The sequence below is a fragment of the Sorex araneus genome, chromosome 5 (assembly GCF_027595985.1).
Source record: "Sorex araneus isolate mSorAra2 chromosome 5, mSorAra2.pri, whole genome shotgun sequence".
NCBI classification, from domain to species: domain Eukaryota; kingdom Metazoa; phylum Chordata; class Mammalia; order Eulipotyphla; family Soricidae; genus Sorex; species Sorex araneus.
Window position 1 is genome coordinate 200,375,677 of NC_073306.1, and position 27,559 is coordinate 200,403,235.

At 37.9% G+C, this 27,559-nt stretch overlaps 1 protein-coding gene across 4 annotated transcripts in view; it reads right to left on the bottom strand.

The window, feature by feature from the left end:
- The window catches only part of CNOT6L (CCR4-NOT transcription complex subunit 6 like), a 110,437-nt gene that overhangs the window by 68,446 nt on the left and 14,432 nt on the right, over positions 1-27,559 (bottom strand). For 2 of the 4 annotated variants that reach the window (XM_055138486.1, XM_055138488.1), the window contains exons 2-3: positions 21,611-21,640; positions 2,044-2,165 (exon numbers count right to left, since the gene is read on the bottom strand). In XM_055138486.1, the coding sequence (XP_054994461.1) occupies positions 2,044-2,155 (112 nt within the window). In that variant the 5' untranslated portion in view covers positions 2,156-2,165; positions 21,611-21,640. The remainder of the gene's footprint in view (positions 1-2,043; positions 2,166-21,610; positions 21,641-27,559) is intronic. The other 2 variants (XM_055138484.1, XM_055138485.1) reach the window with 1 other exon arrangement.

The following is a 27,559-nucleotide window of genomic DNA, read 5'->3' on the forward strand; positions in this document are numbered from 1 at the left end:
AAAAATTCAGAAACCTGATTCAGATTCTTAATTTTTAGGTAATTCTTAATTACCTAGCATAAGCTACTATAACCTGGAAAATTATATTAATTTATATGAAGATATTTTATAAACTTTACAAAGGTAAATCTATTTTAACTACACAGCACTTTCCAAAAACAGATCTGATCAAAGAGAAGTAAAAAGTAAAGAAGGCACAACATCTCAAAGGGGAAATGTTATCTTTCACATGGCTATTGAGCAATAGACTCAAACTTACGTCTTTCGTCCAGGTTTCTTTCTATCACAAATTCTTTTATGTTTCCCACAACCAGGCTTAAAGTGTCATTATGATTCTGCATTTTAATAGGGAGCAAATTTTTCAAATAAGAATCCATCAAGAGTGACTTACTCTAATTTTTAACCAAGTGATTCTCAACTAGGACAATTTTGTTCCTCAAGGGACGTTGGCAATCAGGAGACATCTTTGGTTGTGAAAAACACAGGTGTACCACTAACATCTACTGAACAGAAGTTAGGAATGCTGCTAAATATCCTCCAGGACATACAGTCCCAACCACATAGGCTGTATAGCCCCAAATATCAAAAGTGCAGGAAAAAAAACACATTAACCTAAAAAGGATTTACTCGTCTGATTAGCAACCATCTGTCCACCCAGTTACATTTTAGCAAAACATACAGATAATTATTACTATTGATCCTAAAATGCAGGTTTTAACCCTTGCAAATAAAAACTTACTAGGGGAAAAAAAATCTAGGGAGAAGACTAAATATGATATAAAACTGATATTATGTCAATTCACAAAAGAAAAACAATACTTAAATTCTATCGGGGGGAAGAGGTTAGCCGTACCTAGCAGTGCTCAGGTATTACAAACGGTTCAATGCTCAAGGATTGTTCCCAGACAGTGCTCAGGGGACTGCACAGTGCAGGGATCAAATTGAGGCCTCCAGCATGCAAAGCATACACTCTAGGCCTCTGGGCGATCTCCCAGATTCTGGCCCCTCGATTTTCAATAAACTTTTCACTTCGTGCTAAATAGGGAACCAACATTACTTTTAACTATTTTACATCAATTTTGATTTTACCAGGTTTTGAGGGAAGCTACATCCACTCAGGATTTACTAATAGTTCTCACACAGGGATTACTCTGGGGAAGTAAGTGCTTGAAGGGGCAGAGGTGATGCCAGTGATCAAACCTGAGTGTACCTTACCCACTATACTATCTCTGCAGAACACATTTCAACAGTTTTTGTACCATTTTGTTCCAAGGTTCAAGACATTATTTTTCATTGAGTCATGTCTCCTCACTTTTCTTCTGGTCTCTGATAATTTCTCAGTCTTCCCTAGTTCCTTGCAACCTTGACAATTACAAATTACTGGTTGGATGTTTTGCAAAATGTTCTTCAGCTTGAATTTGTCTTATCTTTTTCTCACTAGTAGACTAGGACTATGAGTTTTTAGGAATCATATTCAACCTAAGCAAAGCTTAAACATGTAATATCACATAACAGTTACTGTTTGTTAGAGTAAACAGCCTCTAATTTTCCTACTCTGTCAACACTGAAATAATAAAATGATGGCAAAGATTTTGTCTTGCAAACATTATTACTCTGTAATATTCAAAATAAAACTTATCAAAAAAGCTGGTTTTACTTAGAATCTGAACTACAAATGTGTCCAATTTGAGATGCCAACTCTGGAAGTATTAATCCCAGGAAAAAGAACTTTAAGAAGATATACCAGGTACAAATTCTTTTAAAAAGTTAACATTAGTATCACAATGCTATACTTTTTTATTAGCTCAATGAATTTAAAATGTATAACCATGAAGTACAACAATATTCAAGTATTATTTTATTTATTTATTTATTTATTGTGGAAAGTTACAAAAGTTTCAGGTTTAAGTCTCAGTTATACAATGCTCAAACACCCATCCCTTCACCCAGTGCACATATTCCACCACCAAGAATCACGGTATATCAAGTATTATTTTTATTGCTAAAGTATATCCTGGATTAAATGCTTCAGATTCTACTCACCCGAGATTTCTAATTCTGCCCAGTGAGATTTTTTCCCATTGGCTACCTCCTCTGCTGACATGATGGTATAAATTCTGCGAGGATCTGGAGGATCATATTTTTCCTTTGGCATCCCTATTAGTCTATTAGAGAGAGAAAGAGAGAGATGATCAACAATTACAATGGCCTAAAGAAAAAAGAAAAATAGGATGAGTCTTTTTTTCCCTCTTCCCTTGCCACGTTTCTAAGTCACTTTAATACTACATATAAATTCCTAGCAGAAGGAAAACACATCAGCAGTATGAGAGGCTCTTTCAAGAATTCGTAACAGATGCCTAAGGGAAAACACAAGCAAGCAACACTAAATTTCACTGTGAACATTGTGACTTCTTACCAAACACCCCCTCCTCTTCATTTAGCTGCCTTGTTTTCAAAAGTTAAACATAAGATTAACCATATAACTGTTTCTTAAATGGGCTGACTAGTCTAAGAGAATCACGGCAATCCTGTCCTCCTTGATTCCCCATACCTAAGACAATCAGCACATGGCATCCCCCTTGTCACAGAGGTTAGTTCAGAAGAAGTATCTAATAAGCTAGAAGCTTAAGACTCATTCTGTTCATAGGAGGTGAAGGCATCTCTCTCCCACCAGTCATAATGCAGGAGACATATCCCACAGAGATTTAGGCACACAACCAACAATTTAAAAAAAAAGCCATCACAAACTCTAGAAATCAGTCTAGAAAAATAAGACAAATCAGACATTGACATGTAGCACTCGCAAACACTGGGTTTTCACACACACACACACACACACACACACACAGATATTTTTTACTTATTAAATTACTTTGTATTTTTTTACTTGAATTGAAAAAAAAGCACCCCAGCTGGTGAGTTAGTAAGCCTTTGCCTTACATCCAGTCAACTCCCATTTAATCCCAGCACCACATATGGTGCCCCCCAACCCAACACCACCAGGAGTGATCCCTGAACACAAAGTCAGGTGTGACTTGACAGAGTCAGGTGTGACACCATGCCCCCCCACCCCACCACCACCAAAAAGTAAAGTGTTGTGATTAGAAGATAATATATCTTGATTTGTATAGACCAGTCTTGGACTGTATCTGTTGCTATCATGAAAATTATCAGTATCACTCAATACTCTGGAAAGTGTCCAATTTGAATGAGTTACATGCTAGCCTAATTGAAACTAATCTTGGTTTCATCTAAACTTAAATCACTGAACAATCTTCAGTAATGACCACTGTATCACTGTATCACTGTCATCCCATTGCTCATCGATTTGTTCGAGCGGGCACTAGTAACGTCTCTCATTGAGAGACTTATTGTTACTGTTTTTGGCACATCCAGTGACCAACAAAACATTAAACTCAAGTACACAAATGAAGCAATGACAAATGATCTTTAAAAAGTAACTAACCCTTCAAGGACCAGAGAGAAAAATACAGCTGGTAAGCCCCAAACTCTCCTGACCACCAACCACTTCAACGGTCAATACAAGACCTACTCCTTAAAAATAATCAGAAAATAAAATTCATCTCAGATCTATCAAAACCCTATGACAAAACATAGTAAATGACAGTCTTAGCCTAATTATCACCTACAAGCTACCAGTAAATTGCCTTGTGATGTTTATAGTTGGTTATTAGCTCGTATTTTAACATTTACACACGTACCACAAAACCAAATGTCTAAATCAGAATTTACATTTCTTTCAACTGACCTGAAAGTTGTTATAAATAGAAAATTAAGAAATATTAGAAGCATCCTATTATGTATCAAAAAAATCAGAAATGTTTTATGAGTATAATAAAAGTTCCCATACTATAACTTTCCCTCATATTTATGAAGGGAAAATTGCAATTCCTTCATACTGTATATGGGACAAAGAAAAAGTTTTCCAAATTTGCTCATCTGCTTAAAACAGTAATATGCTTCCAAGTTTCCAGCTTATGTTCTTATAGTCTTATCATACAATCTGGGTGATAGTACACCAAATTTTATTTTCCATAAATGCCATCAAATTCTCACACGGTACAAAGAATATGATCATGTTTTACAAGGGCATAATTTGATTTTTACCATACTATGCCTACATAACCTCATTCTGAAAATGAGTTTTAAATAACAATGTTTACAGATGTTCCTCTGCATGTTACCTAAGATGTGCCTGAGAACTTCTGTTGATATAAAATCCTCCATGAATACGAGGCTAAGCAAACCTAAATTAAACAGATCCAGATCCTCAGTTCCATTACCTACAAAGAAAATTTTTAAGTGCAGACTATTATTTTTTTTAAAAAAAAGATATTTTTATTGAGGTACTGGGATTTATAATACTGTTATATCAAATTTTCATGCATACATCACTCCAACATCAAACCCTTCCACCAGCATCGCCCACCCCTCACCCCATGTAAGCTCACTTCTACAGACAAAGTGATAAATGAAGACTATTAAACATCAAATGCTTATCCCTGGCATCCCAAATGATCCTCCAAGTCCCACTACGAGTGATCCCTGAACACAGAGCTAGGAGAAGGGCCTGAAAACTGCCAGGTGTAACCCAAAAACAACAGCACGTGTAAAACCTACATGTGTAACAATTGCCATTATTACTCTTATTCTAAACTCTTGAAGCTGTCATGTCACAAAACTATTTTTAAGTTATCTTTGTTAGAACTTTAAAACTCAGAATCTGGTTCTATAAAACAAAACCACAAAGTTTATTAACATGTACAACTTTTAAAAGTAGGACTATCGATATTGAAAGGGATCAGAAGTATCACAGACTATATTAGGAAGTCAATAAAAATGCAAATCACTGAATTCTTCGAAATGAATCTAGAGTTGAACAGTCTTCTCTGACTGAAGTTCAAAGTCAAAAAATTCTATTTCCAGGGCTGGATCGATAGTATAGTAGATAGGGCGTTTGCCTTGCACTCGGCAGACCCGGAAAACGCCCTATCCACTATACTATGGTGCCAAATGGCCCCCTGAGGACCACCAGGAGTGATTCCTGAGTGCAGAGCCAGGAGTAACCCCTGAGCATCATCGGGTGTGACCCAAAAAGCAAAAAAGAAATAAATAATTCTATTTCAAAATAACTTAAACATAAAGTAACAATCCAAAAAATGTAGTTTAGATTTATAAATGTAACACTGATAATCTGATTTCTAACGACCCTATTCACAGACCTGTGAGTTGAAATGTTTAAATATTGAGTGAACACTTTCCATTCAAGAAATAGAAATATGGGGGCAAGAGCGAAAGAACAGCAGGTGGGCATATGCCTTGTACACTGCTGACTCAGGTTTAATCCTCAGTATCCCATATGATCCCCAAGAACAGCCAGGAGTATTCCTGACTGCAGATCCAGGAGTAAGCCCTGAGCACCACCAGGTGTGGCAAAAAAAAAAATTGATGAAGTTGACTTTTTTCCCCAAGACTTTCCATTTTTTATATATCTTACATCAGTTAACAAATATCATTTCAATTTACAAACCTAATTCATACGGGGCAATCTGATCATATAAATACGTGCATAAAAATTTCCTTTGCAGCAAGACTTTTTTAACTTCTCAGTATTCAGAACCTCATTTCAACACAACAAAATAAATATCACACAGGAGCTGGAGGATAGCACAGCGGTAGGGCATTTGCCTTACATGAGGCTGACCCAGGTTCGATTCCCAGCATCCCTTTTGGTCCCCTGAGCACCACCAGGGATAATTCCTGAGTGCAGAGCCAGGAGTAACCCAAAAAGCTAAATAAATAAATAAATAAATAAATAAATAAATAAATAAATAAATAAATAAAATACCACAGTTTCCCAATGTCTTCAATGATATACAACCATTTAAAGTTCTTAAATGGCAGCACTCAGCAGTGAAAAAACCCAGCGAGCGCTACAACACCAGAGAATTCTCCGGGCCCCATACCGAGCCGACATCTCTGGGGCCCCCAGATGGAGCAGGTGCAGTCTCCCCACCTTCTCCAGATGGAATCCCAGCGACCATGACCTTCTGTACGCATGGCTCTGGTATATGGCTACAGGACTATTCCTCCAAAGCGCACGGCCATTTACGTGGCCGCTTGACCTTTCCTGATATACAAAGTGAGCAATGGAAAATAAATGATCTAGTGTTTGCCCCTGCCCAAAACTAGAGAGAGAGAGGTGACATATGGGGCCTCATGGGATGGGGGTGGAACCGGTCTCTCTCCCTGCCCCAATGAGTATGTGAGTTGCCGCCGACGAACGGCTCCTGGCTCCTGAACAGCCATGATCCCAGAGGCACACAGACCAACCTCGGAACCCAGCGGCTTCTGGCAGAAATGCATCTGGACTGAGTACTAAACTACACGTGGTGCCATGCCACCACGGGTGGATAAAGGTGTTTGTCCCTTCCGCCTTTTCTCCCCGGCAGCACTGGGGCTGCCACCTTTTCAGAGCCTGCTGGACAGCCAGGTATGAGACTGCAGAAATCCCTCCGGACTTATTACCTAAATATCAGAAATCCAAAATGCTCTTCCGATCAGTAATGGAAAACAAAGTATCTAATAATGCCTTTTTGCAGGTCTGAATGTTGGGGAAAATTCCAAATAATAATGGTGGATTTTTTGTCGAAATATTGGATGTGATCAAAGCAGAGAGAGAGTAAGATGGAAATCATCTGCCACATAGTGGGGATAGGGATGGGATGGGGTATACTGGGGTTCTTGGTGGTGGAGAGTGTGCACTGGTAAGGGGATGGGTGTTTGATCATTGTATGACCAAGACTTAGACTGGAAAGTTTTGTAACTTTTCTCACCGTGATTCAATAAATAATAAGTAATAATAATAATAATGATAAAGTTCTTAAATGGCAGCAGGAGCGATAATACAGAAGGTAGAGCACTTGTCTTGCATGTAGCCGACCCAGGTTCAACCCCTGGTAATATATATATATGGTCTCCTGAGTCCCACCAAGAGCGACCCCTGAGCACAATGCCAGGGTAAGACCTGTGCACCAACCAGATGTAGTTGAAAGCCAAAACAAAACAAAAAAGTTATTAAACAATAACACAAACATTCAAAAACAACTCCATTTAAAGTTTTCACAGTATCTCCTCCTGTCACCACTTTAAACAAAACACAATTCATGTTTTATGACAGTAAAGTTATCATGAAAAGCAGCCTTCAGATTCCTTCAGATTTCTAACCAGTTTTACAATAAACCATCATACATTTATTGCAAGCCTACTAATATATGGAGTGTATCAAGCACTAGGACTTTATTTTTTTCTTTTCTTCTTCTTTTGTTTATTTAATTACCACCATGCATTGCAAAGTTACACTGTTATTTATGACTGAATTTTAGACTACAGTGTTTGAGCACCAAGCTCATTACAAGTGTCTACTTCTCTCTAATGTCCCCAGTTTCCTTTCTGCCTCCCAGGCTATCTGTATGGCAGGTATTATTTCTTCTTTATTTTTTTTAAATTTTTTTAATTTTATTTTTTTATTGAATCACCATGTGGAAAGTTACAAAGCTTTCAGGCTTAAGTCTCAGTTATGCAATACTTGAACACCCATCCCTTCACCAGTGCACATATTCCAGCTCCAAGAATCACAGTATACTGCCCCTCCCACCCCCCTACCCCGCCTGTGTAGCTGATAAATTTCACTTTACTTTGATTACATTCAATATTTCAACAAAAAACTCACTATTATTGTTTGGAGCTTCCCCCCCCCCCAACGTCAGACCTGCTGAAAAGGAAGCATTGATGATTTGTTTTCCATTTCAAGCACTAGGACTTTAAATGAGCAAAATGGGAGCTAGAGATAGTATACATAGGTTAGAGTATATATAATTTAGAGATTATATGCATAATCTATACATGTATAATTATATATACATATACTCTCTAGAGTAGAATCTTGAATGATATAATATGGAATTATATAATCAATAATTTATCATCTATGGCTGGAGGAACCAGTTGGGATGGGAGATGCATGCCAAAAGTAGATAATGGACCACACATGACGACCTCTCAGTGTCTGTGTTGCAAGCTACAATGCCCAAAGGTAGAGAAAGAGTATGAAGAATATTGTCTGCCTTAGAGGCAGGGGGAGGGTGGGAAAGGGGGGGTATACTAAGGATATTGGTGGTGGGGAATGTGCACTGGTGGAGGGATGGGTGTTTGATCATTGTGAGATTGTAACCCAAACATGAAAGCTTGTAACTATCTCACGGTGATTCAATAAAATTTAAAAATTAAAATTAAAAAATTAAAAATTTTTTTAAAAAAGAATTTATCATCTATAGAATGGTCCACAGTTCCCAGGTCAAGAATAGCAAATTTTAAATGGCATTATGTTAAGGGACAGAGCAAAGACAATGATATTAAACATATACTGACACATAATAAAAAGTGGCTATAGCACAGCGGTTAGGGATTCGCCTTCCACGCAGCTGACCCGTGTTCGGTTCCTCCGTCCCTCTCGGAGAGCCCGGCAAGCTACCGAGAGTATCAAGCCCGCACAGCAGAGTCTGGCAAGCTACCCATGCATATTGGATATGCCAAAAACAGTAACAATAAGTCTCTCAATGAGAAACGTTACTGGTGCCCGCTCGAACAAATCGATGAGCAACGGGATGACAGATACTCAAAAGGCTAATCAATGAAGCTTTAAAGAGACCATATTTGAAAAGTCTGCAGTGAACATACTATTTGACAGAGAAAAATTAAAAGCTTTTCTTCTAAGGAATAAGGAAAGGATTCCCACTATGCTTTCTTTTTCATTTTTTTGACAGTGGGGGGAGATGGGGTAATCGTAATTTACCAATGTTTTAGGCATGCCATAGTAAACTGTGCAACACATCCACACCAGTATGCCAATATTCTTCCACCACTGCCCACGCTCCCTCTTGTTTCCCTACTAGTCACCCCTCCCTCTGCAACCTGCAGACTCAATTCTGTAGAATCTCAGGGTTTGTTTCTTGTGGCCACTGTCTATTCCTTTCCTTTTTTTTCTTGATAATCCACAAATGGGCAAGATTATCCAAAAATCTTTTTCCTCTATCTTTAACATTACCCTCCTATCCCATTCACATTACAACAAACTACAAGATTTCACTTTTTCTTCAACAGCACAGAATTACATTATATATACATACTACTGCTTTATCTATTCATCTCTTGTTGGGCACTTGAGTTGTTTCCAGATTTGGCTACTATAAATAGCCACTACAATGAATCAAATATAAGGATGTCATTTCCTGTCACATTTGTTTGACAAGGAACTGGAAGACTTAACCAGAGCAATTAGTCAAGAAAACAATTTTTAAAATTCAAATTGATAATGTAGAAGTAAAATTTTGTTTGCAGATGATAAGATTTCATACAGAACAAGAAGATTAAAAAAACTGTTAAACTAAAAACATAATTCAATATCAAACTTTCTGGTCTAAAGGTTGTAACAAAACTATGGAAATCCAAAAATGTAGCACTGGCATTTTTTTTAAAAAGTGATACACAGATCAAGGGACCAGAGAACCCAGAAATAAACCCACTTATATGTAATCAATTAATTTACAACCATGAAGTCCAGGGCAAGAAGTAAAGGACAGTCTCTTCAATCTATATTGCTGGGAAAATTTAACACCCAGATGCAGAAGACTGAATCACTATCTTCCATCATATACATAAATTCAAAAGGGATTGAAGACTTGAATATAAGATCTGAAACTATAAAACTCTGTAAGAAAATAGGAAAAGCAAAATTGATTATGTGGGATTGCATCAAGTTTAAAAGTTTGTGCTTGGCAAAAGAAATATCAAAATTAAAAGGCAACCTACTAAATGGGAGAAAATATCTGTATATCATACCTAGTAAGAAGTGAAAACATAAACACGTGTATATGTAAAGTACTTATGCAACACAAAAAAAATCTAGAATTGGTAGAAGACATGAAGACATTTTTCTAATGACAATAGTACCTCACACCTGTCTGAATGACCATTTTCAGAAAAAGACACAATACCAAGGAAGGATGGAGAAGAGAAAAGAAAACCCTTTCGTTGTGGGAATATATTGGTAGAGTCAGTATAGAAAATAGTATGGGGATTTCACCAAAAAATTAAATTAAGCCTACCATATGATCCAGCAATTCCACTTCTAGGTATGTACACAGTCAAAAGAAAATTACCAGAGGCTTGGAAGATATCTCAAGTGGTATGAAATATGCCTAGAATGTAAAGGTCCTATGTATGATCACCAACAGCCCTCCTAAGTACTGCTGGGTGCAACAGAGTGACCCTAAGCACTGCTATGTATGGCCCAAGTGGCTCCTGGGCACTTCTACCAGTAGTGTCCTGGGTCCCAAGCATTGCCTTATTTTTAACAACACAAGTACCACAATTATACTGGAGGCCCTGCACTCACATGTTCCTCCCAGCATTATTTATGATACCTAATATGAGAAAGACATGGGAAACATGGCAGTAACCAATGAATTTAATCTACACAGAATTCCAAACAGACATATACATATGCAGAAACACATACACAATATTATTCAGGCTTTAAAAAGGAAATTGTGATATTTGTGACAATACAGATCAATCATGACAGCTTTGTGCTAAGCGAAGCAAGTTGGACAGAGCAAAAAAAGTGCTCTATGATCTCGGTAAGTGAAATAAGGGGCGGGGGAGCCCTGGAACCCACACAGAGAATACTGGAGCAGTGGAGGTGAGAGAATGAAAGCAGGGAGGTGAAATGAGTAAATAAAAACAAAGACCTTCCACTAAAAACTAAAAGCTCTAAGAATGTCATCACAACATGGCAACTACAATTAACAATGCTATATGGTACATTAGAAAGTTATTTTAATAAACTTTAAAAGTTCTCATGAAAAGAAATATTGCAATTATACCTGGCTCGTGAATTTGATTATATTTTACTGTGCAACCATTTTATTTTTGTTTCGGGTTTTTTTTTGGGGGGGGGGTGTTTATTTTTGGCCACACCTAGCTCAGGGGTAACTTCTAGCTCTGCACTAAGAAATTACTCCTGGCAGTGCTCAGGGTGTGACAATATAGGATACCAGGACCGAACCGGAGTGGGTCAAATGCAAGGCAAGTGCCCTACTTGCTGTTCTCTCTCTCTTCAGCCCCTCATTCCGAAACAAACATAAAAGTCAAATCATTATGTTTGATTTTCAAAATTAATGCAATATTAAATGTCAGTTGTATGTCAAATTTTTAAGGTTTTATTTCTAGATACATATACACACACATATACCATACACACTTTATACATCTACTTAGATGACATTCCAGAGTAATTAAAACTATGGGGGCAGAAAAATGATGTGGTTGCCAGGGACTGGGAGGAGAGGGAGGGGCAGACTATAAAGGGAACAAGGGAATATTTTTGTGGTGATGTGAACTAGACATACTGGTTAATCTATAATTACTCATAATATTATCATCAGAAATACATTCTTAATTTAAGTCTGTCTCTTGGTGAAGCAGGACTTGCAGAAGATTTGCTTTATCACCAAAAAAATCTATTTCAGAGAGTGAAAAGGAAAATCAACAGCTTTTAATTCTTCTACCCATATCTTGACCTCAAGGCAAGAGTAAGTTAGCTTAAAAACAGAATCAGCTGTTTTAGGAAATAAAATTTTAGGAAGTAATTTTTGGAAATAAAATTAGGAAAGTTAAATCTATAACAGGTCATACTTTTGGTAACCTAATGGTAAAGAATAAAACAAGTCAACTTTATTACTAATAAGCATTAATAGGGTTCATTGAACCCAGGGAAATTTATTATATTTACTTACTTATTCGGGGTTTTTATTAGCCACACCCAGCAGTTCTTTTTCTTTTTCTTATCTCTCTCCCTCTCCTCTCTCCCCTCACTCTCTCTCTCATACACACCCGCACCCTACCTGTTGGGGTTATAGATAGGCATGGGAAATATGGAATGTTCAAAAAATCTGTTTATGCTACCATGATTCTTTCTGATAAATTTTCTACTGTGAAAGACTGCCAACCAAAAGAGACACTAATAATAAACATGATACTATCAAATCTGTTTTCCTACTTTTTTCATTCCAGTAGTTTCTTCTACTCAGCAACATTTCTTCTAGTCACTTCCAAGTAAGCCTAAACATGCCAATGATTCAGCTGGCACATTCTTAAAAATTATAAATACTTTTGTAAGCCTTGTACTTATATGAAATATAAAATATGTTGTCACTTCCCATTATATAAGCAATCTACATCAGAAATTTGATTGTTCTATTTTGGGGGGTTGCGGGGTTTTGTTTTCGTTTGTTTTGGTTGAGGTTACAACCAGCAGTGCTCAGGGCTTACTCCTGGCAATGCTCAGAAACCATATGTAGCTGGGACTGAACCCATGTCAGCTGTCCACAAGCATGCATCTTTGTACTATGTTTCCTGCCCTGATTAACATATTTAATCCAAAATACATCTGCATGTGAATTATAATCCCTAGTGTAATCAGATCCGGTTAGCATAAAGACTCTAAAATGTATTATTCTATTCTTTGAAATTAAGTCAATCCACTTCAAACTATCTTTTAAGTCAGGATTCATTGGATTCAAAAACTAGATTATTTTCTATTTCTAAAACAAATTCTCAAGTCTGGTGTGATACAATAGAGTGCTTCCCATGCATATGGCCAACCCGGGTTCAATCCCTGGAATCTTATATGGTTCCCGAAACCTGCCAGGTGTGATCCCTGCACACAGAGCCAGAAATAAGTCCTGTATACCACTGAATGGGTTCAAACCAACACCCCCTAAAAAAAAAAAAAAGTGAAATAAATTCTTCCTTTCAAACATTGAAATAAGTGGTAAAAATCTAACTTAGATTGTCCTTCTAAAAGAATGAGTTTAGGGGCTGGGGCAATAGCACAGCGGGTAGGGCATTTGCCTTGCACGTGACCAACCCAAGTTCAATTCTCAGTATCCTATATGGTCCCCCAAACACTGCCAGGAGTGATTCCTGAGTGCAAAACCAGGAGTAACCCCTGAGCACCGCAGGGTGTGACCCAAAAAAGCAAAAACTAAATAAATAAGTAAATAAAATAAAAGAATGACTTTATACCTTGAAAGAAATCAAACAACAAATGTACAAAAATCCAAGCTTACGCACTGAGTAATATTTGGTTGTTATTCTATAAATCTATTACATCTATTAGGTTAGTTTACTAAGCTAATTCAGTAAATTTCAAATTATTTCGGAATTAACATATTTAATCATATACTGTGGCTTAATATATACATAAATGACTTAAAAGCAATTTCTAAATTAGAATTAATGAAGATTTAATTTTTATAAGGAGGAGCAGGGAAGAGATAAGGAATTGAAATTATTGTACAGGGGTTTAACTGCTTGCTTTACTCACAGCTGACCGTATCAAATACGGTCCCTGAACATCACCAGAAGTGATTCTGGACCATCGAGCCAGGAAAAACCTTGAGCACAACCTGGTACAGCCCCTCTAATTCAGAACCCAAGAAAAACACCAGCAAGGTATCCACCCCCGCTATCCCAAATGATCCAGGAAGAATTCCAAAGTGAACAAATGAAAAAGAACAATTTTAAATGGTGACAAAAATGTGCAAGAATACTAAAAGAATACTAACTAAAACGATCTTTACAATCTCAGTAAAAATGTTAGCAAATTTTATTATTTTCTTGCTTCTAAAAAAAGTCTGCAATAAAACTAATGTTTTCATTGATAAGAATCTGCAGGTTTTCTTGACTAACTACCATAGAATTCTACAATTAACTTAATAAGCTTTGCACTCGGCCAACCTGGGTTCGATTACTCAGTCCCTCTATCGAGAGTCTGGCAAGCTACCGAGAACATCCCACCCGTACGGCAGAGTCTGGCACTCGACACGTGGTGTATTTGGTATGCCAAAAACAGTAACAATAAGTCTTATGATGGAGACGTTACTGATGCACGCTCAAGCAAATCAATGAACAACAGGAGAACAGTGCTACAGTGCAGGGCTACTTAATGCAAGGAATTCAAATAGTAACAAGTTTGTCAAAACTGCATAAAACATAAATACCGCAAAAATTAGTTTACCCAAAACTATAATATTTGGTCCTCAACATTTGTGTCAATCTACAATTTTGCAATATATCCCAAATAAAAACACTGCTGTGATCAGTACAGATTGAATATTTATTTATTTATTTTTGCTTTTTTTTGGGTCACACCTGGTGATGCACAGGGGTTATTCCTGGCTCTGCACTCAGGAATCAGCCCTGGAGGTGCCCAGGGGAACATATGGGATGTTGGGAATCGAACCCGGGTCAGCCGAGTGCAAGGCAAACGCCCAACCCGCTGTGCTATTGCTCCAGCCCCTGAATATTTTTTAATAAGTTAACCTGAAAATTGATCTATACTTAGCAAAATAACCCTCCCTAAAAATCTCCACTTTATTCTCCAACAGTAGATAGGCATTCATTTTTGAATTGTAGAAATTTACACAAGAAAGTTTGCAAGACATACTGCTAACTGAAAACAAAAACTAATTGCCTAAAGCTAATTCCCACCTATGCAATCTAATACGATGTGTATATGAAACATGTACCAATGTGTATGAAAAAGGTCCGAAAGGACTAGATTACAGATAATTTTAAAATTTTATTTATAATAACTTTTCTACAATGACTGTCTATTTTCTTAAACATGAAGAGCTTTTTTGTTCATCCCTCCCTCCCCTCCCCCTTACCTCACTTCTGATAACTACTTATCTTCATTGCTGTCACTGTCACTGTCATCCCGTTGTTCCTCATTTTGCTCAAGCGGACATCAGTAATGTCTCCACTGTGAGACTTATTGTTACTGCTTTGGGCATATTGAATACACCACAAGTACCTTGCCAGGCTCTGCCATGCAAGCAGGATACTCTCGATAGCTTGCCAGGCTCTCCAAGAGGGACTGAGAAATCAAACCCGGGTTGGCAGCATGCAAGGCAAATGCCCTATCCGCTGAGCTATCACTCCAACCCATCTTCATTGCTACCAGTGCTTATATTTTACAAAAACATCACACAACTGGAATCATGAATACAGAACCTTTCAAATCTACTTATTTCACCTAATAACAGTAATATGTATTTAAGATTCCTCCATCTTTTGGGGGTATTTTAGCTTCTTTTCTGATGCCAGAGATCAAATCCAGGGGCCCATACATGGGAGGCTTATGAGCTCCACCCCAGCACACCTCAATGTCTTGAGAGCTCATTTCTCCTCAGCACTGTCTGGATATATGCATTTATCCACTTACCTACTAAAGGAAACCTTGATTGCTTTTTAAGTTTTGGCAATCATGAACAAATCGGCTAGAAACATGAATGCAAGTCACTGTGTAGACACAAATTTTCAATTCATTTGAAAACAGTAAGAAGGTGGGGTCGGAGCAATAGTACAGTGAGTACAGTTCAATCCTTGGCATCCCCCAAGCACTGCCAGGAGTGATCCCTGACTGTGAAACCAGAGGTAACCCCTCAGCACTGCTGGGTGTTGGGTATGATCCAAAAACACCAAACAAAGAAATAAATAAGGAGCATGACTACTGATTAGATCATATGATAAGCATATATTTACTTTCATAAAATACTGCCCAGTTTATGGTGTTGGAACACTGGTCTCCTAAAACTCAATCATAAGTAACATTATAACTTTGTAACCTGATTCAGTAAAAAACTTTTTCAAAACCTGTTTTTTAGAAAAAAGGTTTTTTTTAAAAAAATACAAAACCAAACAAACCAAACTGCCAGTCTTAGGGACTATGGAGAGTGGAGGACGAACAGAAGGAAGGAGTTAGCCTTCCAAAGTAGCTATACCATTTTGCATTGCTACCCGCCATGACAAAATTCGTGTTGCTCTACATCCTCATCAACATTTGGAGCTAATGTTTCAGATTTTGGCCACTCAAATTAGGATTCAGAAGTATTTCTTTTTTAAAGACATCTTTTTTGAAGATATACTAAAGTCTCACATTTTTAAAAGTAACCTTTGGGACCAATGGGTGTCTGGCATATAAAAACCCAAATCTGGTCCTCAGTAGTACACAGTACCCTAAACACTGCCTGGGAGGCCCCCTAAAACAGCAATCCTTGTAATACTTATATTATTCACATGAGTAGTAAATTCTGTAAAACTAAAATATAATAAAATGAGATAGAAAATTCTTCCAAAAGAGAGGTAAGAATACTTACCCACAGAGGTCAGAGGGATAGTATGGCTGGCAAGGCACTTGCCTTGCATATAGCCAGTGCAGGTTCAACCTCTGACACCCCAGGGTGACTGACCCCCTCTGTCCCTGAGAGCAGGGCCAAGTATAAGCCCTGAGCACCACTGGGTGGGGCCCAAAAACAAAAACAAAAATAAAGAATTCTTACAGAACAATGAATTATATAAAAAGATCCTTGCTTGAAGTCATATTTAAGCATTTTTGTAGAACATTATTAGAATCCCAAAACTATAAAGCACTATAGCACTGTTGTCCCGTTGTTCATCAATTTGCTCAAGCGGGCACTGTTTTTGGCATATCAAATATGCCACAGGTAGCTTACCAAGCTCTGCCTTGCGGGCAGGATACTCTCAGTAGCTTGCTAGGATCTCCCAGAGGGACGGAGGAATCGAACCCGGGTTGCTGTGCTATTGCTCTAGCCCGAAACTATAAAAACTATAAAGCATATTAAAATATTATTTTATGGTTTATTTTTTGTTGTATTGTAATGTCTTTCTAAAGATTTTTCATATTAAAAAGAGTCTAAATGATCTGGAAAAAACCCGAATGCCCCAGAACGGATGACTGGTTGAGGAAACTTTGGTACATCTATACAATGGAATACTATGCAGCTGTTAGAAAAAAGGAGGTCAAGAATTTTGTAGTCAAGTGGATGGGCATGAAAAGTTTCATGCTGAGTGAAATGAGTCAGGAAGAGAGAGACAGACATAGAAAGATTGCACTCATCTATGGTATATAGAATAACAGAGTGGGAGACTAACACCCAAGAACTGTAGAAATAAGTACCAGGAGGTTGACTCCATGGCTTCGAGGCTGGCCTCACGTTCCGGGGAAAGGTCAACTCAGAGAAGCGATCACCAACTACATTGTAGTCGAAGGCCATGTGGGGGAAGGGAGTTGCGGGCTGAATGAGGGCTAGAGACTGAGCACAACGGCCACTCAACACCTTTATTGCAAACCACAACAGCTAATTAGAGAGAGAAAACAGAAGGGAATGCCTTGCCACAGTGGCAGGGTGGGGTGGGGGGGAGATGGGATTGGGGAGGGTGGGAGGGACACTGGGTTTACGGGTGGTGGAAAATGGGCACTGGTGGAGGGATGGGTTCCCAAACTTGGTATGAGGGAAGTATGAGCACAAAAGTGTATAAATCTGTAACTGTACCCTCACGGTGATTCTCTAATTAAAAATAAATAAATTTAATAAAAAATAAAATAAAATAAAATAAAATAAAAAAATAAAAAATAAATAAATAAATAAAAAGAGTCTAAATGATCGCTTATGAATGCCAAAGGAAAGGATAATTCACTATGTCAAGATAATAAGTATCTGTTTTCCCAACTACTTCTGAGCACAGTGTTAGAAGTAAAATCATCAGCAGAATATTTGATTCCCTGTCTCTTCTTTTTTTAAACCAAAAGTACAATAACCTCACACCTGGCAAAATGGCCATTATCAAAAAGAAAAGAAAAATAAGAATGCTGGCCAGGATGTGGAGAAAAGAAAATCCTCATCTTTTTAATGCAAACACTAGTGTAGCACTGTAGCACTATCGTCCCATTGCTCATCGATTTGCTCAAGCGGGCACCAGTAACATCTCCATTGTGAGACTTTTTGTTACTGTGTTTAGCATATCGAATACGCCACAGGTAGCTTGCCAGGCTCTGAGAGGGATGGAGGAATCGAACCCGGGTCGGTCAAGTGCAAGGCAAACGCCCTACCCGCTGTGCTATCTCTCCAGTCCATAAAATATTACTATCATTAAAAATGAATCAAGTTTAAAGGTCAAAAACATTAATTTCATTCTTTTTATTAATCATGATTTTTTGTTTTAGGACCATACCTGGTAGGCTCAAGGGTTGCCCCTGATAGTTGGGACATCATGTGGTCTTGGAGACTGAACATGGGGCTTCCATATGCTCTCCCCTTTTGAGTAATCTCCTCAGTTTACAATGATTGTGCTCAACTTGGGGAGGTTTCTAACCAACTATGATTTATCAATTTCTGGTTTGTTTTTGTTTTTGTTTTTATAGTGTTGGGGATTGAAACTAGGGCTTCCAACATGCATCAACTGCCCTAGCACAGAGCTGAATTCCAGCCCTTAAGCTCTGATGCTTTCTTAATAGTCCATTATATGAATCTAATGATTTTTCTGTAAGAACACTTTGAAAACCTAACAAAATAGATAGTCCTTTAGTTCCGAATTTTGTTACTTGTTCTGGAACACTAGTGTAGCCACTGTGAAAATAGCTGAATAGTTCTCAAAACTTTAAGGGCCAGAGAGAGAGTAAAGGAGGTAAAAACTTGGCTTTGCATGCAGCCCCACTAGCTGTGACCCTGAATTCAAAACCATAGACCACATTTAGTCAGTCCCCTGCGCACAGCCAAGGTCACTCCGGAGCTGCTGGGTATAGTCCCAAACCCCACCCTCTCAAAAAAAAAAGAGAACAGAAATACCATATGTTCTAGCCATTTCACTACTGATATGGAAGTTGTATCTGTAATAGCCAAAAACTTGAAGTGACACAAATGTCTACCAAAAGGCTAAAAGAGGGGATGGAGAGACAGTACAACTGAAAAGGTGCTTGCCTTGCATGTGGTCAAAACAAGATTCAATCCTCAGCATTCCATATAGTTCCCCGAGCCCACCAGGAGTGATTCCTGAGGGCGCAGCAAGGAGTTAGCCCTAAGCACCACTAGCGCAATCCAAGCTCCCAGGACCCCCAAAATGCTAAATAAAGTATAACAAATTGTGGTAAATAAGACAATGAAATACTATTCAGCAATTAAAAAAAAATAATGATCTTCTAATAGACTTTGACAACAGAGGAACATTTCAAAATAAGGTTGCTAAATTAAAGAACATAAACAATTTTGGTAACCTCACCCAAACTAATTCCTAAGTAAACTGATTTTCAAAAACTGATCTAAAAGCAAGAGTCAGGTAGGAGGTCCAAGGGAGCTAGCATGGAGCCAAAGAGCTTGCGAGAGTGAGGCCAGGAGTTCAATTCCCAATGGTACAAGGCAGAGTGGGGCACTCTGCCATCAGATTCTGGCACCACATCAGTGCATGACCCCTGGTGCACGGCCAGATGTGTATGAGCATGACAGCTTAAGGTGGCATCACCCTTGGGAAGCACAGCAACTGCAGATACATGAACACCTACACACCAGGAGTATAACCCTAGGTAAGCACTACAACCAGAATGTGAACAAGTACCACTAAGCTGAGTGATAACCCGCAAGCAGCGCAGCCATAGGCACAAGTGATACAAACAGATGTGGAACCCCTAGAGAGCACAACCAAGTGTGTGAGGACAACCAGGCATGTGCAAAACCTCGGCCATCACGGTATTAGCAACAAAGGAAAAGTGGAGGGAAGCGCAAAGGTGGGTGGGGTGAGGGTAGGAGGACAGCGGGCCAGGCTGTGGCTTAATTGTTTGGCAAATGTCTAGTATGGGCTAGAGCCTGAGTTCATTCCAGGTGAGGGATTGCCCCCAGTGACCTGGTGACCCCAAACCACCCCGGCTGGGGCCCCTATAAATTCTTTCAGTAGGAGTACTGATCAGGCCATGATTTCAAAATAACCCAGCACAAACTCCGCATATTAAGAAGCTGGAAATTCAATTCTTCCTATAAATAACTCCCTCAGAAAACCCAAGACTTAAGTACCATTTTAACTAACAGGATAGACAAAGAGATAATATTATAGCCAGAGACCCAGTAATAATCAGCTCCTATTTCTACCATATTCCATACCCCTAAATAGAGCACACAGTATCTCAGAAACACTTGACTTAGAAACAACAAATGTTAGTACCCATTACAGGGTATTTTACTATTCAACAAACCATAAAACCATGTTCCCATTTTTCTAATGAATTCTCACATTAACAAGTTCCTCACTTTGATTTGTCTGATTTCAGGCACCAATACAAAAATTGATGAGAAAAGCAAACTGTAATTACTTGGTCTGAGTTTTTGTTATTGGCTTATTGGTTTGCTCTGCTCTGTTTGTAGGAACACAGCCAGGCTCTGTGCTCGAGTGAAATCCGGTGGAGCAGGGGAACCATTAACAGTGCTGGGGATTTGAACTTGGGTAGGCAGGATGCAAGGCAAGTACCTTAACGCCAAATAGAGCTCAAGTTCCTCTTATAACAGCTGTTGTAAAAATATCCAGGTGAGCAAGAAAAAGTCACAGAAAACAAAGGGGGCAGAGCGATAGTACAGTGGGGAGGGCATTTGCTTGCATGCGGCCAACCCAGGCTCGATCCCCAGCAGCCCATATGGTCCCCCAAAGCACTGCCAGGAATAATTTCTGAGTGCAGAGCCAGAAGCATTGCCGGAGAAAGGAAAGAAAGAAAGAAAGAAAGAAAGAAAGAAAGAAAGAAAGAAAGAAAGAAAGAAAGAAAGAAAGAAAGAAAGAAAGAAAGAAAGAAAGAAAGAAAGAAAGGAAGGAAGGAAGGAAGGAAGGAAGGAAGGAAGGAAGGAAGGAAGGAAGGAAGGAAGGAGAAAGGAAGGGACGAAAGAAAGAAATGAAAACAAAGTTTCACTGTGAGCTACTCAGGATGATATTATGTGGTCAACATGAGTCTAGCCCTTTGGCAGGTGATCAGCATTCACCTGTGTATTCTGCAGCATTCTACTTTATATAAACTGATCCTCAAAATTCACTATCTGACTGCCATAAATTCCCCTTTGAATTCCTGTCTTTTTACTATTGTTTACCTACTGAAGTAAAAAAGGGGGAAATAGTAAAGGAGAGCTACTATTTAATGCCCGAAGATGCATTCCAACTGTTCTCCTGAAGATGCAATAACAAGTACTTCCCCAAAGAAAGGCCTTCTTCTACATTAACTGCCTATACAATGTAGAAGGAAATAAAAATACATAGCATAACCTGTTTCTTCAAACCTTACAGAAATGAACATCTTTGCTGTTATTTTTGTTTAGAAAAGGAAAAAAGTCAACAGTAAATGTGTTCAGACTCAAGACTGAGACAAGTTTCAAGGACATCTTAAAAGGAACCATAGTAAATAAATAAATAAATAAATAAATAAATAAATAAATAAATAAATAAATAGAAAGAACCACAGCCCTAGATAAGTCACTTTGTCAGAGTTAAGCACATACGAACTATGAAGGTATCAAAGTAGTAAACCCACAAGAAAAATTGGACTCGATCTAACATGCTAAAACGTGGAAAAATCTGAAGTTATACTCTAGCACTTCATACAAAATAAAACACTTCATCTTTTTCTTTTTCCTACCTCACAATTCCAGGCTCGGCCTCTGCAGTGCTAGAAAAAAAAAAATCAAAAGAATTGAGTAATATATCACATGTATAATGTCTTCATTTTGTTTACATAAACTTTTATTAAAAAATCTGCCTACAAGCTAAGAATGTTGTTTTACATAAAGAGAATTTAATCACTAATTCAAACGTTATTTGGCTCCAATTACTAGAAAATTGAACTTGTACTGGGGACATTGGAGGTAGAAATTTACACTGGTGGAGGGATGGTGTTCAATCATTGTACGACTGAAACTCAAACATGTAAGTTTTGTAACTGTAGCTCATGGTGATTTAATAAAAAAAAAATAAAAAATCAAACTTTTGACAGTATCAAAAACTAAGGATTTCATACACTTTTTTCAGCAGGAATAGCTTTTCTAATTACTTTAGCTTCTCTTTGAGAAAATCCTAAATGCCACACTGATAGTAGAGTCTGAAAGTAACCATAATAGATACCCTAAATCAAATTGTATATTGCTCTGCCTTTAGATGTATAAAGCAAAATATACATATGGGTTAAAGTATTTTTTTTTTTTTTGCTTTTTGGGTCACACCCAGCGATGCACAGGGGTTACTACTGGCTCATGCACTCAGAAATTACTCTTGGCAGTGCTCGGGGGACCATATGGGATGCTAGGAATCGAACGAACCCGGGTTGGCTGTGTGAAAGGCAAACACCCTACCTGCTGTGCTATCATTCCAGCCCCAGGTTAAAGTTACTTTTACTTATCTGAGAACCTGAGTTTATAGTTTGGAGAACCCATATCTAACCTGTAAATCTGTTTTAAAAGTAATGGAGTAAAAATAAAACTTTAATAACCGTGCAGAATAAAATGAGATTTTTTTTTTAAAAAAAGTCATCTAGGAAAGGGTTCTTAGATGCGAATACCATAAATATGAAAGAAGGTAAAGACAAGGCCAATAATACTGAATCCCATTGATCCAAAACAGATAGCGTTAAACAATGGAGCTAATCTTTAATATTTTTGGCATGAATAAACGCCTAACTAGAGTACACATTCTATTCACACAAATGACTGCCAAGAAGGTGGTGCTTTGTACAAAGCGGAAAAGGTTTGAAGAGAAGGGGTGTCAGCTATAAAATAGTTCCTAAAATAGTTGCTTCAAAGGATAAAGAATACATGAATTTACAAAGGGCTTTGAGTCAAGTTTGGTTCCAGAAAAGGATACTTTGGCTCTAAGTGAAAGTAAAAACCATCCATTGTAAAATAGATACTCAAACTTCTGTCCACCAGAAGGAATAGTACTGTTCATCATTTCCCACAAAGGTAGCAGAGCCTTTGATGTGGAATTCTTATTCCCTACCTCCCTCCCCACTTTGCAGGTAGATACTCTGCAAAATCAACAAAGCAAGCTAAATACGAAACTCTTCTGAATTTCAATCCTGTATTCAAAATGCCAACTTCACAAAGTCATCAAAGGTCACAGAAGAACAAATTTCCTGTTTTGTTAAACTCATTACCTTCCTCTCGAGCTAACACAAAATTTCCTTCTGCTTTGCAGCTGACAAAATGAGGACAGTATACTTTTAACCTAAGAGAAGTAACAGGCAGTCACCCAGGAGTCAAGGAATAGAAAATGATACTTTCTAAAACCCAGTTGCTGAGCCAGAGATAGCACAGGTAAGCACCCTGCCTTGCAAGTGACCAACACCGATCCCGTGCGCATGGTACCCTGAGCCCACCAGGAGTGATCCCTGAGCAGAATCAGGACTATATACATGTATAAAGGTTGCCATCCTTATCCTATTACAAGTATTTTAAGAGAGAAAATATTTTTCAAAAATACAAGCAAATACTCATTACAAATGCATATACCATCCTTCATATATGTTGTGCAGTTTCAATTAGTTATCATTCTATTAAAATGTCACTCTCATCATTCGAATTAATATGCTCCTATTAATGATTTTGAAGGTCTAGGTCAATAATCAGTCCTATTTCAGTCAGTATTCATCCTATTCTGCATCTCTGACTTTGAAGACTATTTCTTGAAACGTCCCCTCTTTTGTTTTCTGAATCATATTTTAATAAGGTAGAAGACAGTTTACGAGAAAATAAAACATGGACAGAATTTTCAGTCTGTGTCAAAAAACTATGCTAAACAAACTGCATCCTCTATCATATTTAATTTCACTAAACTAATAAACTGTGTATTCTTAATCATTTTACCAATGAAAATGCTGAACTGCAGAAAAACTATGAAACGGCCAACAAACACTTCACAGCTAGTAAGTGAATGGACTAGAGTCCAAACACTAGTGAAGTCCAACTTTGAAATTCAAGTTTCATCTTCTAAGGCAAGTTTAATTTTAGACACTTTCAGGAGAAAATTCCAAAAATAATCTTATAATCCTGGAATGCAATTTTTTTCCCTAAACTAGAAATCATAAACAAAAGAAGACAGAGTAGAAATGGCAGTACACAGTTTATATATATGAGACACTGAATTTAATCCCTGCCAACATTAACAAAACAAAAACAAATAATGGATTAGATGATATAAAAAGCTTAGGTTCTGTAAAGTCAGAAAAGACAAAAGGTAAGATGGAACTGGAGTGAAAAGTCTCTAAAATAATGGACAATGAAATAATGTTTGAAAACTAAAACAGCACTTACAAATTAACAGAAACATTTGTGGTAAAAGGTCATGATAAAGCTAATCAGAAAAGAATATGATAGCCAAAAACTAAAAAAAGTATAACCCCACTATTAAATAATTGTTATAATTTTTAATATATGACCTATTAGTATCAAAATAACTATGATCAGTAATGTAAACAAGAGCTTAGAGAACAGACTGCCATTACACAACTGGTAGGAGTATTTTATACTAGATTTCTAAAGGCAATCTGAAAAGGTATAAAAAAATTATAAATGTGTAGCCATTTTAATCTAGCAAATCTGCTTTGAGAAACTTTTTCTTTAAAACATAAAAGTAAAAGTAAAAGCCTTTTACCAGGCCCACCCACTCAAGTTCAAGTTCAATCTCCAGTACCCCCTGTGGTCCCCCAAGCACCACCAGGAGTGATCTCTGAGTGCAGAGCCAGAAATAAGCCCTGAGCATTGCCAGGTGTGGCCCAAAAACAAAACAAAACCAAAAATGTGTGCATGCAGGAGGTCTAGGTCTGATCCCCAGAACATCATGATTCTCTGATAAGGACTCCAGGCACAGAATGATCGGAAGCACAAATATAGAAGTAATTTCCAACGTGTGGCTCAAAAGCTGTGAGTTTTTCAATGCACTGGTGATAAGTGACAAAAAATATGAAAACCTGCTCACTGCCAATCAATAAATTACTCAGGTTATCAAAGAGCATGATGCACAAATGTATAAAACAATGCAGATGCCAAGTTTGTAAACTTTGCAAAAAGTTCATTAAAAAATTATTATGTGATTTAGTAATTCTACTCCTAGGAAAATACCCAAGAAGTGAAAAATACATGTCCACATAAAAACATACATAAATGACAATGCAAATGTTCTTCAGCTTATGAATAAACTGAGGTGTAATCATACAATGGCATATTACTTGATCATAAAAAGGAATGTAGTAGTTATATTCTACAACATGGATTTATCTTAAAGATATGGGAAAAAAACAGACCAGTGAGGCCACATATTACATAAAACCCAATTATAGATAAATCCTCAAAATCAGAAAGTGATTTCCAGGGAAGAAAGGAAGGGGCAAGCTGGGGCTGCTACTGAATACAGGAGTGATGAAGGTAATGAAGGAATCGAACAGAACATGGAGTCCACAGAACAGTGAAAATACTAAAGTGAAAACTGCGATATGACTGCCATTTTTAAGAGCAATAAAAAATGTGAAAGCATAATAAGCATCTTTATTAATAAAAATGGTCAAAATATGGTGAAAAGGTTTATTTTATTTTGTTTTGGGGCCACACCTGGGGATTATTTAGGGCTCACTCCCGACTCAAGAATCATGGGGTGAAGGAGATCAAACCTGGGTCTGTCACGTCCAAGGCAAGTGTCTGACCTGCTATACTATCTCTTCAGTCCTTAAAACATTTTAAAATGACTTTTTAATGATTTTTATTGGTTTATAATACTACCTAAATTTCAATGAGCACAGTGTCACATTTTGATAAATTGAGTAATTCACACAACACAACCAAATTTCTAACAATCACTAACAAATTGATACCTTCAGTAATAATCTATTGATACATGTTTATGTGGTTAAGTTTATATTGTCCAAAAACAAATCATGGTGCTACATATTAACAACAACTTGAGGTTCATCAAATTAGATAACCAAAGCACTATACACTCTGATATTTGGGGTTTTTTACAGAAAGCATACATTACTTCCAAAAGCAAATATGAACATATACAATCATCCTCAAAGAAAAGTACAGTTCTTCAAGCAAGAAAACACATAAGAGATTAAAGATAGGTAACACAAGCAAAGATTATTCATCTGGGATGTCAATGGAAAAATTTTTACAACACTATCTTCTCACTAATCTTTAAAATATTAACCTCCCTTAAAATCTAAAAAGCTCAGGGGCTGGAGCGTTAGTACAGCGGGTAGGCATTTGCCTTGCATGCGGCCAACCACGTTTGATTCCCAGCATCCCATATGGTCCCCTGAGCATCGCCAGGAGTAATTCCTGAGTGTATGAGCCAGGAATAACCCCTGTGCAACACCAGGTGTGACCCAAGAAGCAAAAAAATAAAAATTAAAAAAAATCTAAACAGCTCACCATAAAATAAGAATACTGGGGCCAGAGAGACAGTACAACTAATAAGGCACTTGCCTTGATCACCTGAGCCCTGCCAGGAGCGATCCCTTAGTGCAGAGCCAGGAGTAAGCACAGCCAGGTGTGGTCCCCAACACGCCCCACCTGCCACAAAAAGAAAGAAAGAGAGGAGAGGGGAGGGAGGAGGGAAGGAGAGGAGAGACTGAGGTCCAAGAGATAGTAAAGGGGTAGGACCTTGCCTTGCATGTGGCTGACCAGGGCTCTATTGCCAGCACCCCATATGGTCCCCTGAGACAGCCAGAAGTGGCCCTTGAGCACAGCTGCTTGTGGCCCAAAACCAAAAAAAAGTAAGAATACCTCTGCTTTTTGTCAGTTATATTTTCATATCATATTATCATTAGTTTAACTACTTCAAAATTACAGTAGTTATTACTGCTCAATCTTATTACTTAAATGATTCAAGCAGTACAAATGAATGTATCACAAACTTGGTTTTATATCTTTATGTGCATTTCAATACAGATTTTTTTAACGCAGTTATTTTCTTTCAATCGAAATTATTATTCTAAAAAGGATCCACAACCTTCTCCAGATGGCAAAACAATCCATACCATCAAACATACAACACGGCATTACAAGAGGATGGTAAACTAATCATGACAATATTCTATTCCTTTTTTTTTTTTTTTTTTTTGCTTTTTAGGTCACACCCGGCGATGCACAGGGGTCACTCCTGGCTTTGCACTCAGGAATCACCCCTGGCGGTGCTCAGGGGACCATATGGGATGCTGGGAATCGAACCCGGGTCGGCCGCGTGCAAGGCAAACGCTCTACCCGCTGTGCTATCACTCCAGCCCCGACAATATTCTAATTATTAAGAGGCTGGAGATATTACAGGGTACTAGGGCACTTTCTAGAACACAGCTGACCAGAGGTCAATCCCAGCACCTCATATGGTCCCACCAAGAGTCAGTCCTGAATGCAGAGCCAGGAATAAGCCATGAGCACAGCTGGGTGAGCCCCCACCTCCTGTCAACACCCCAAAATATTTTAATTATTGAAGCATAAGGCCAAAATAGAGCTTTAAAAAAAAGAAGAAGAAGCCATTCCAATTTTAATCAATTTGTCTAACACGAACAAGTAACAAACAAAAAAAAACGTTTAGGGTCAAG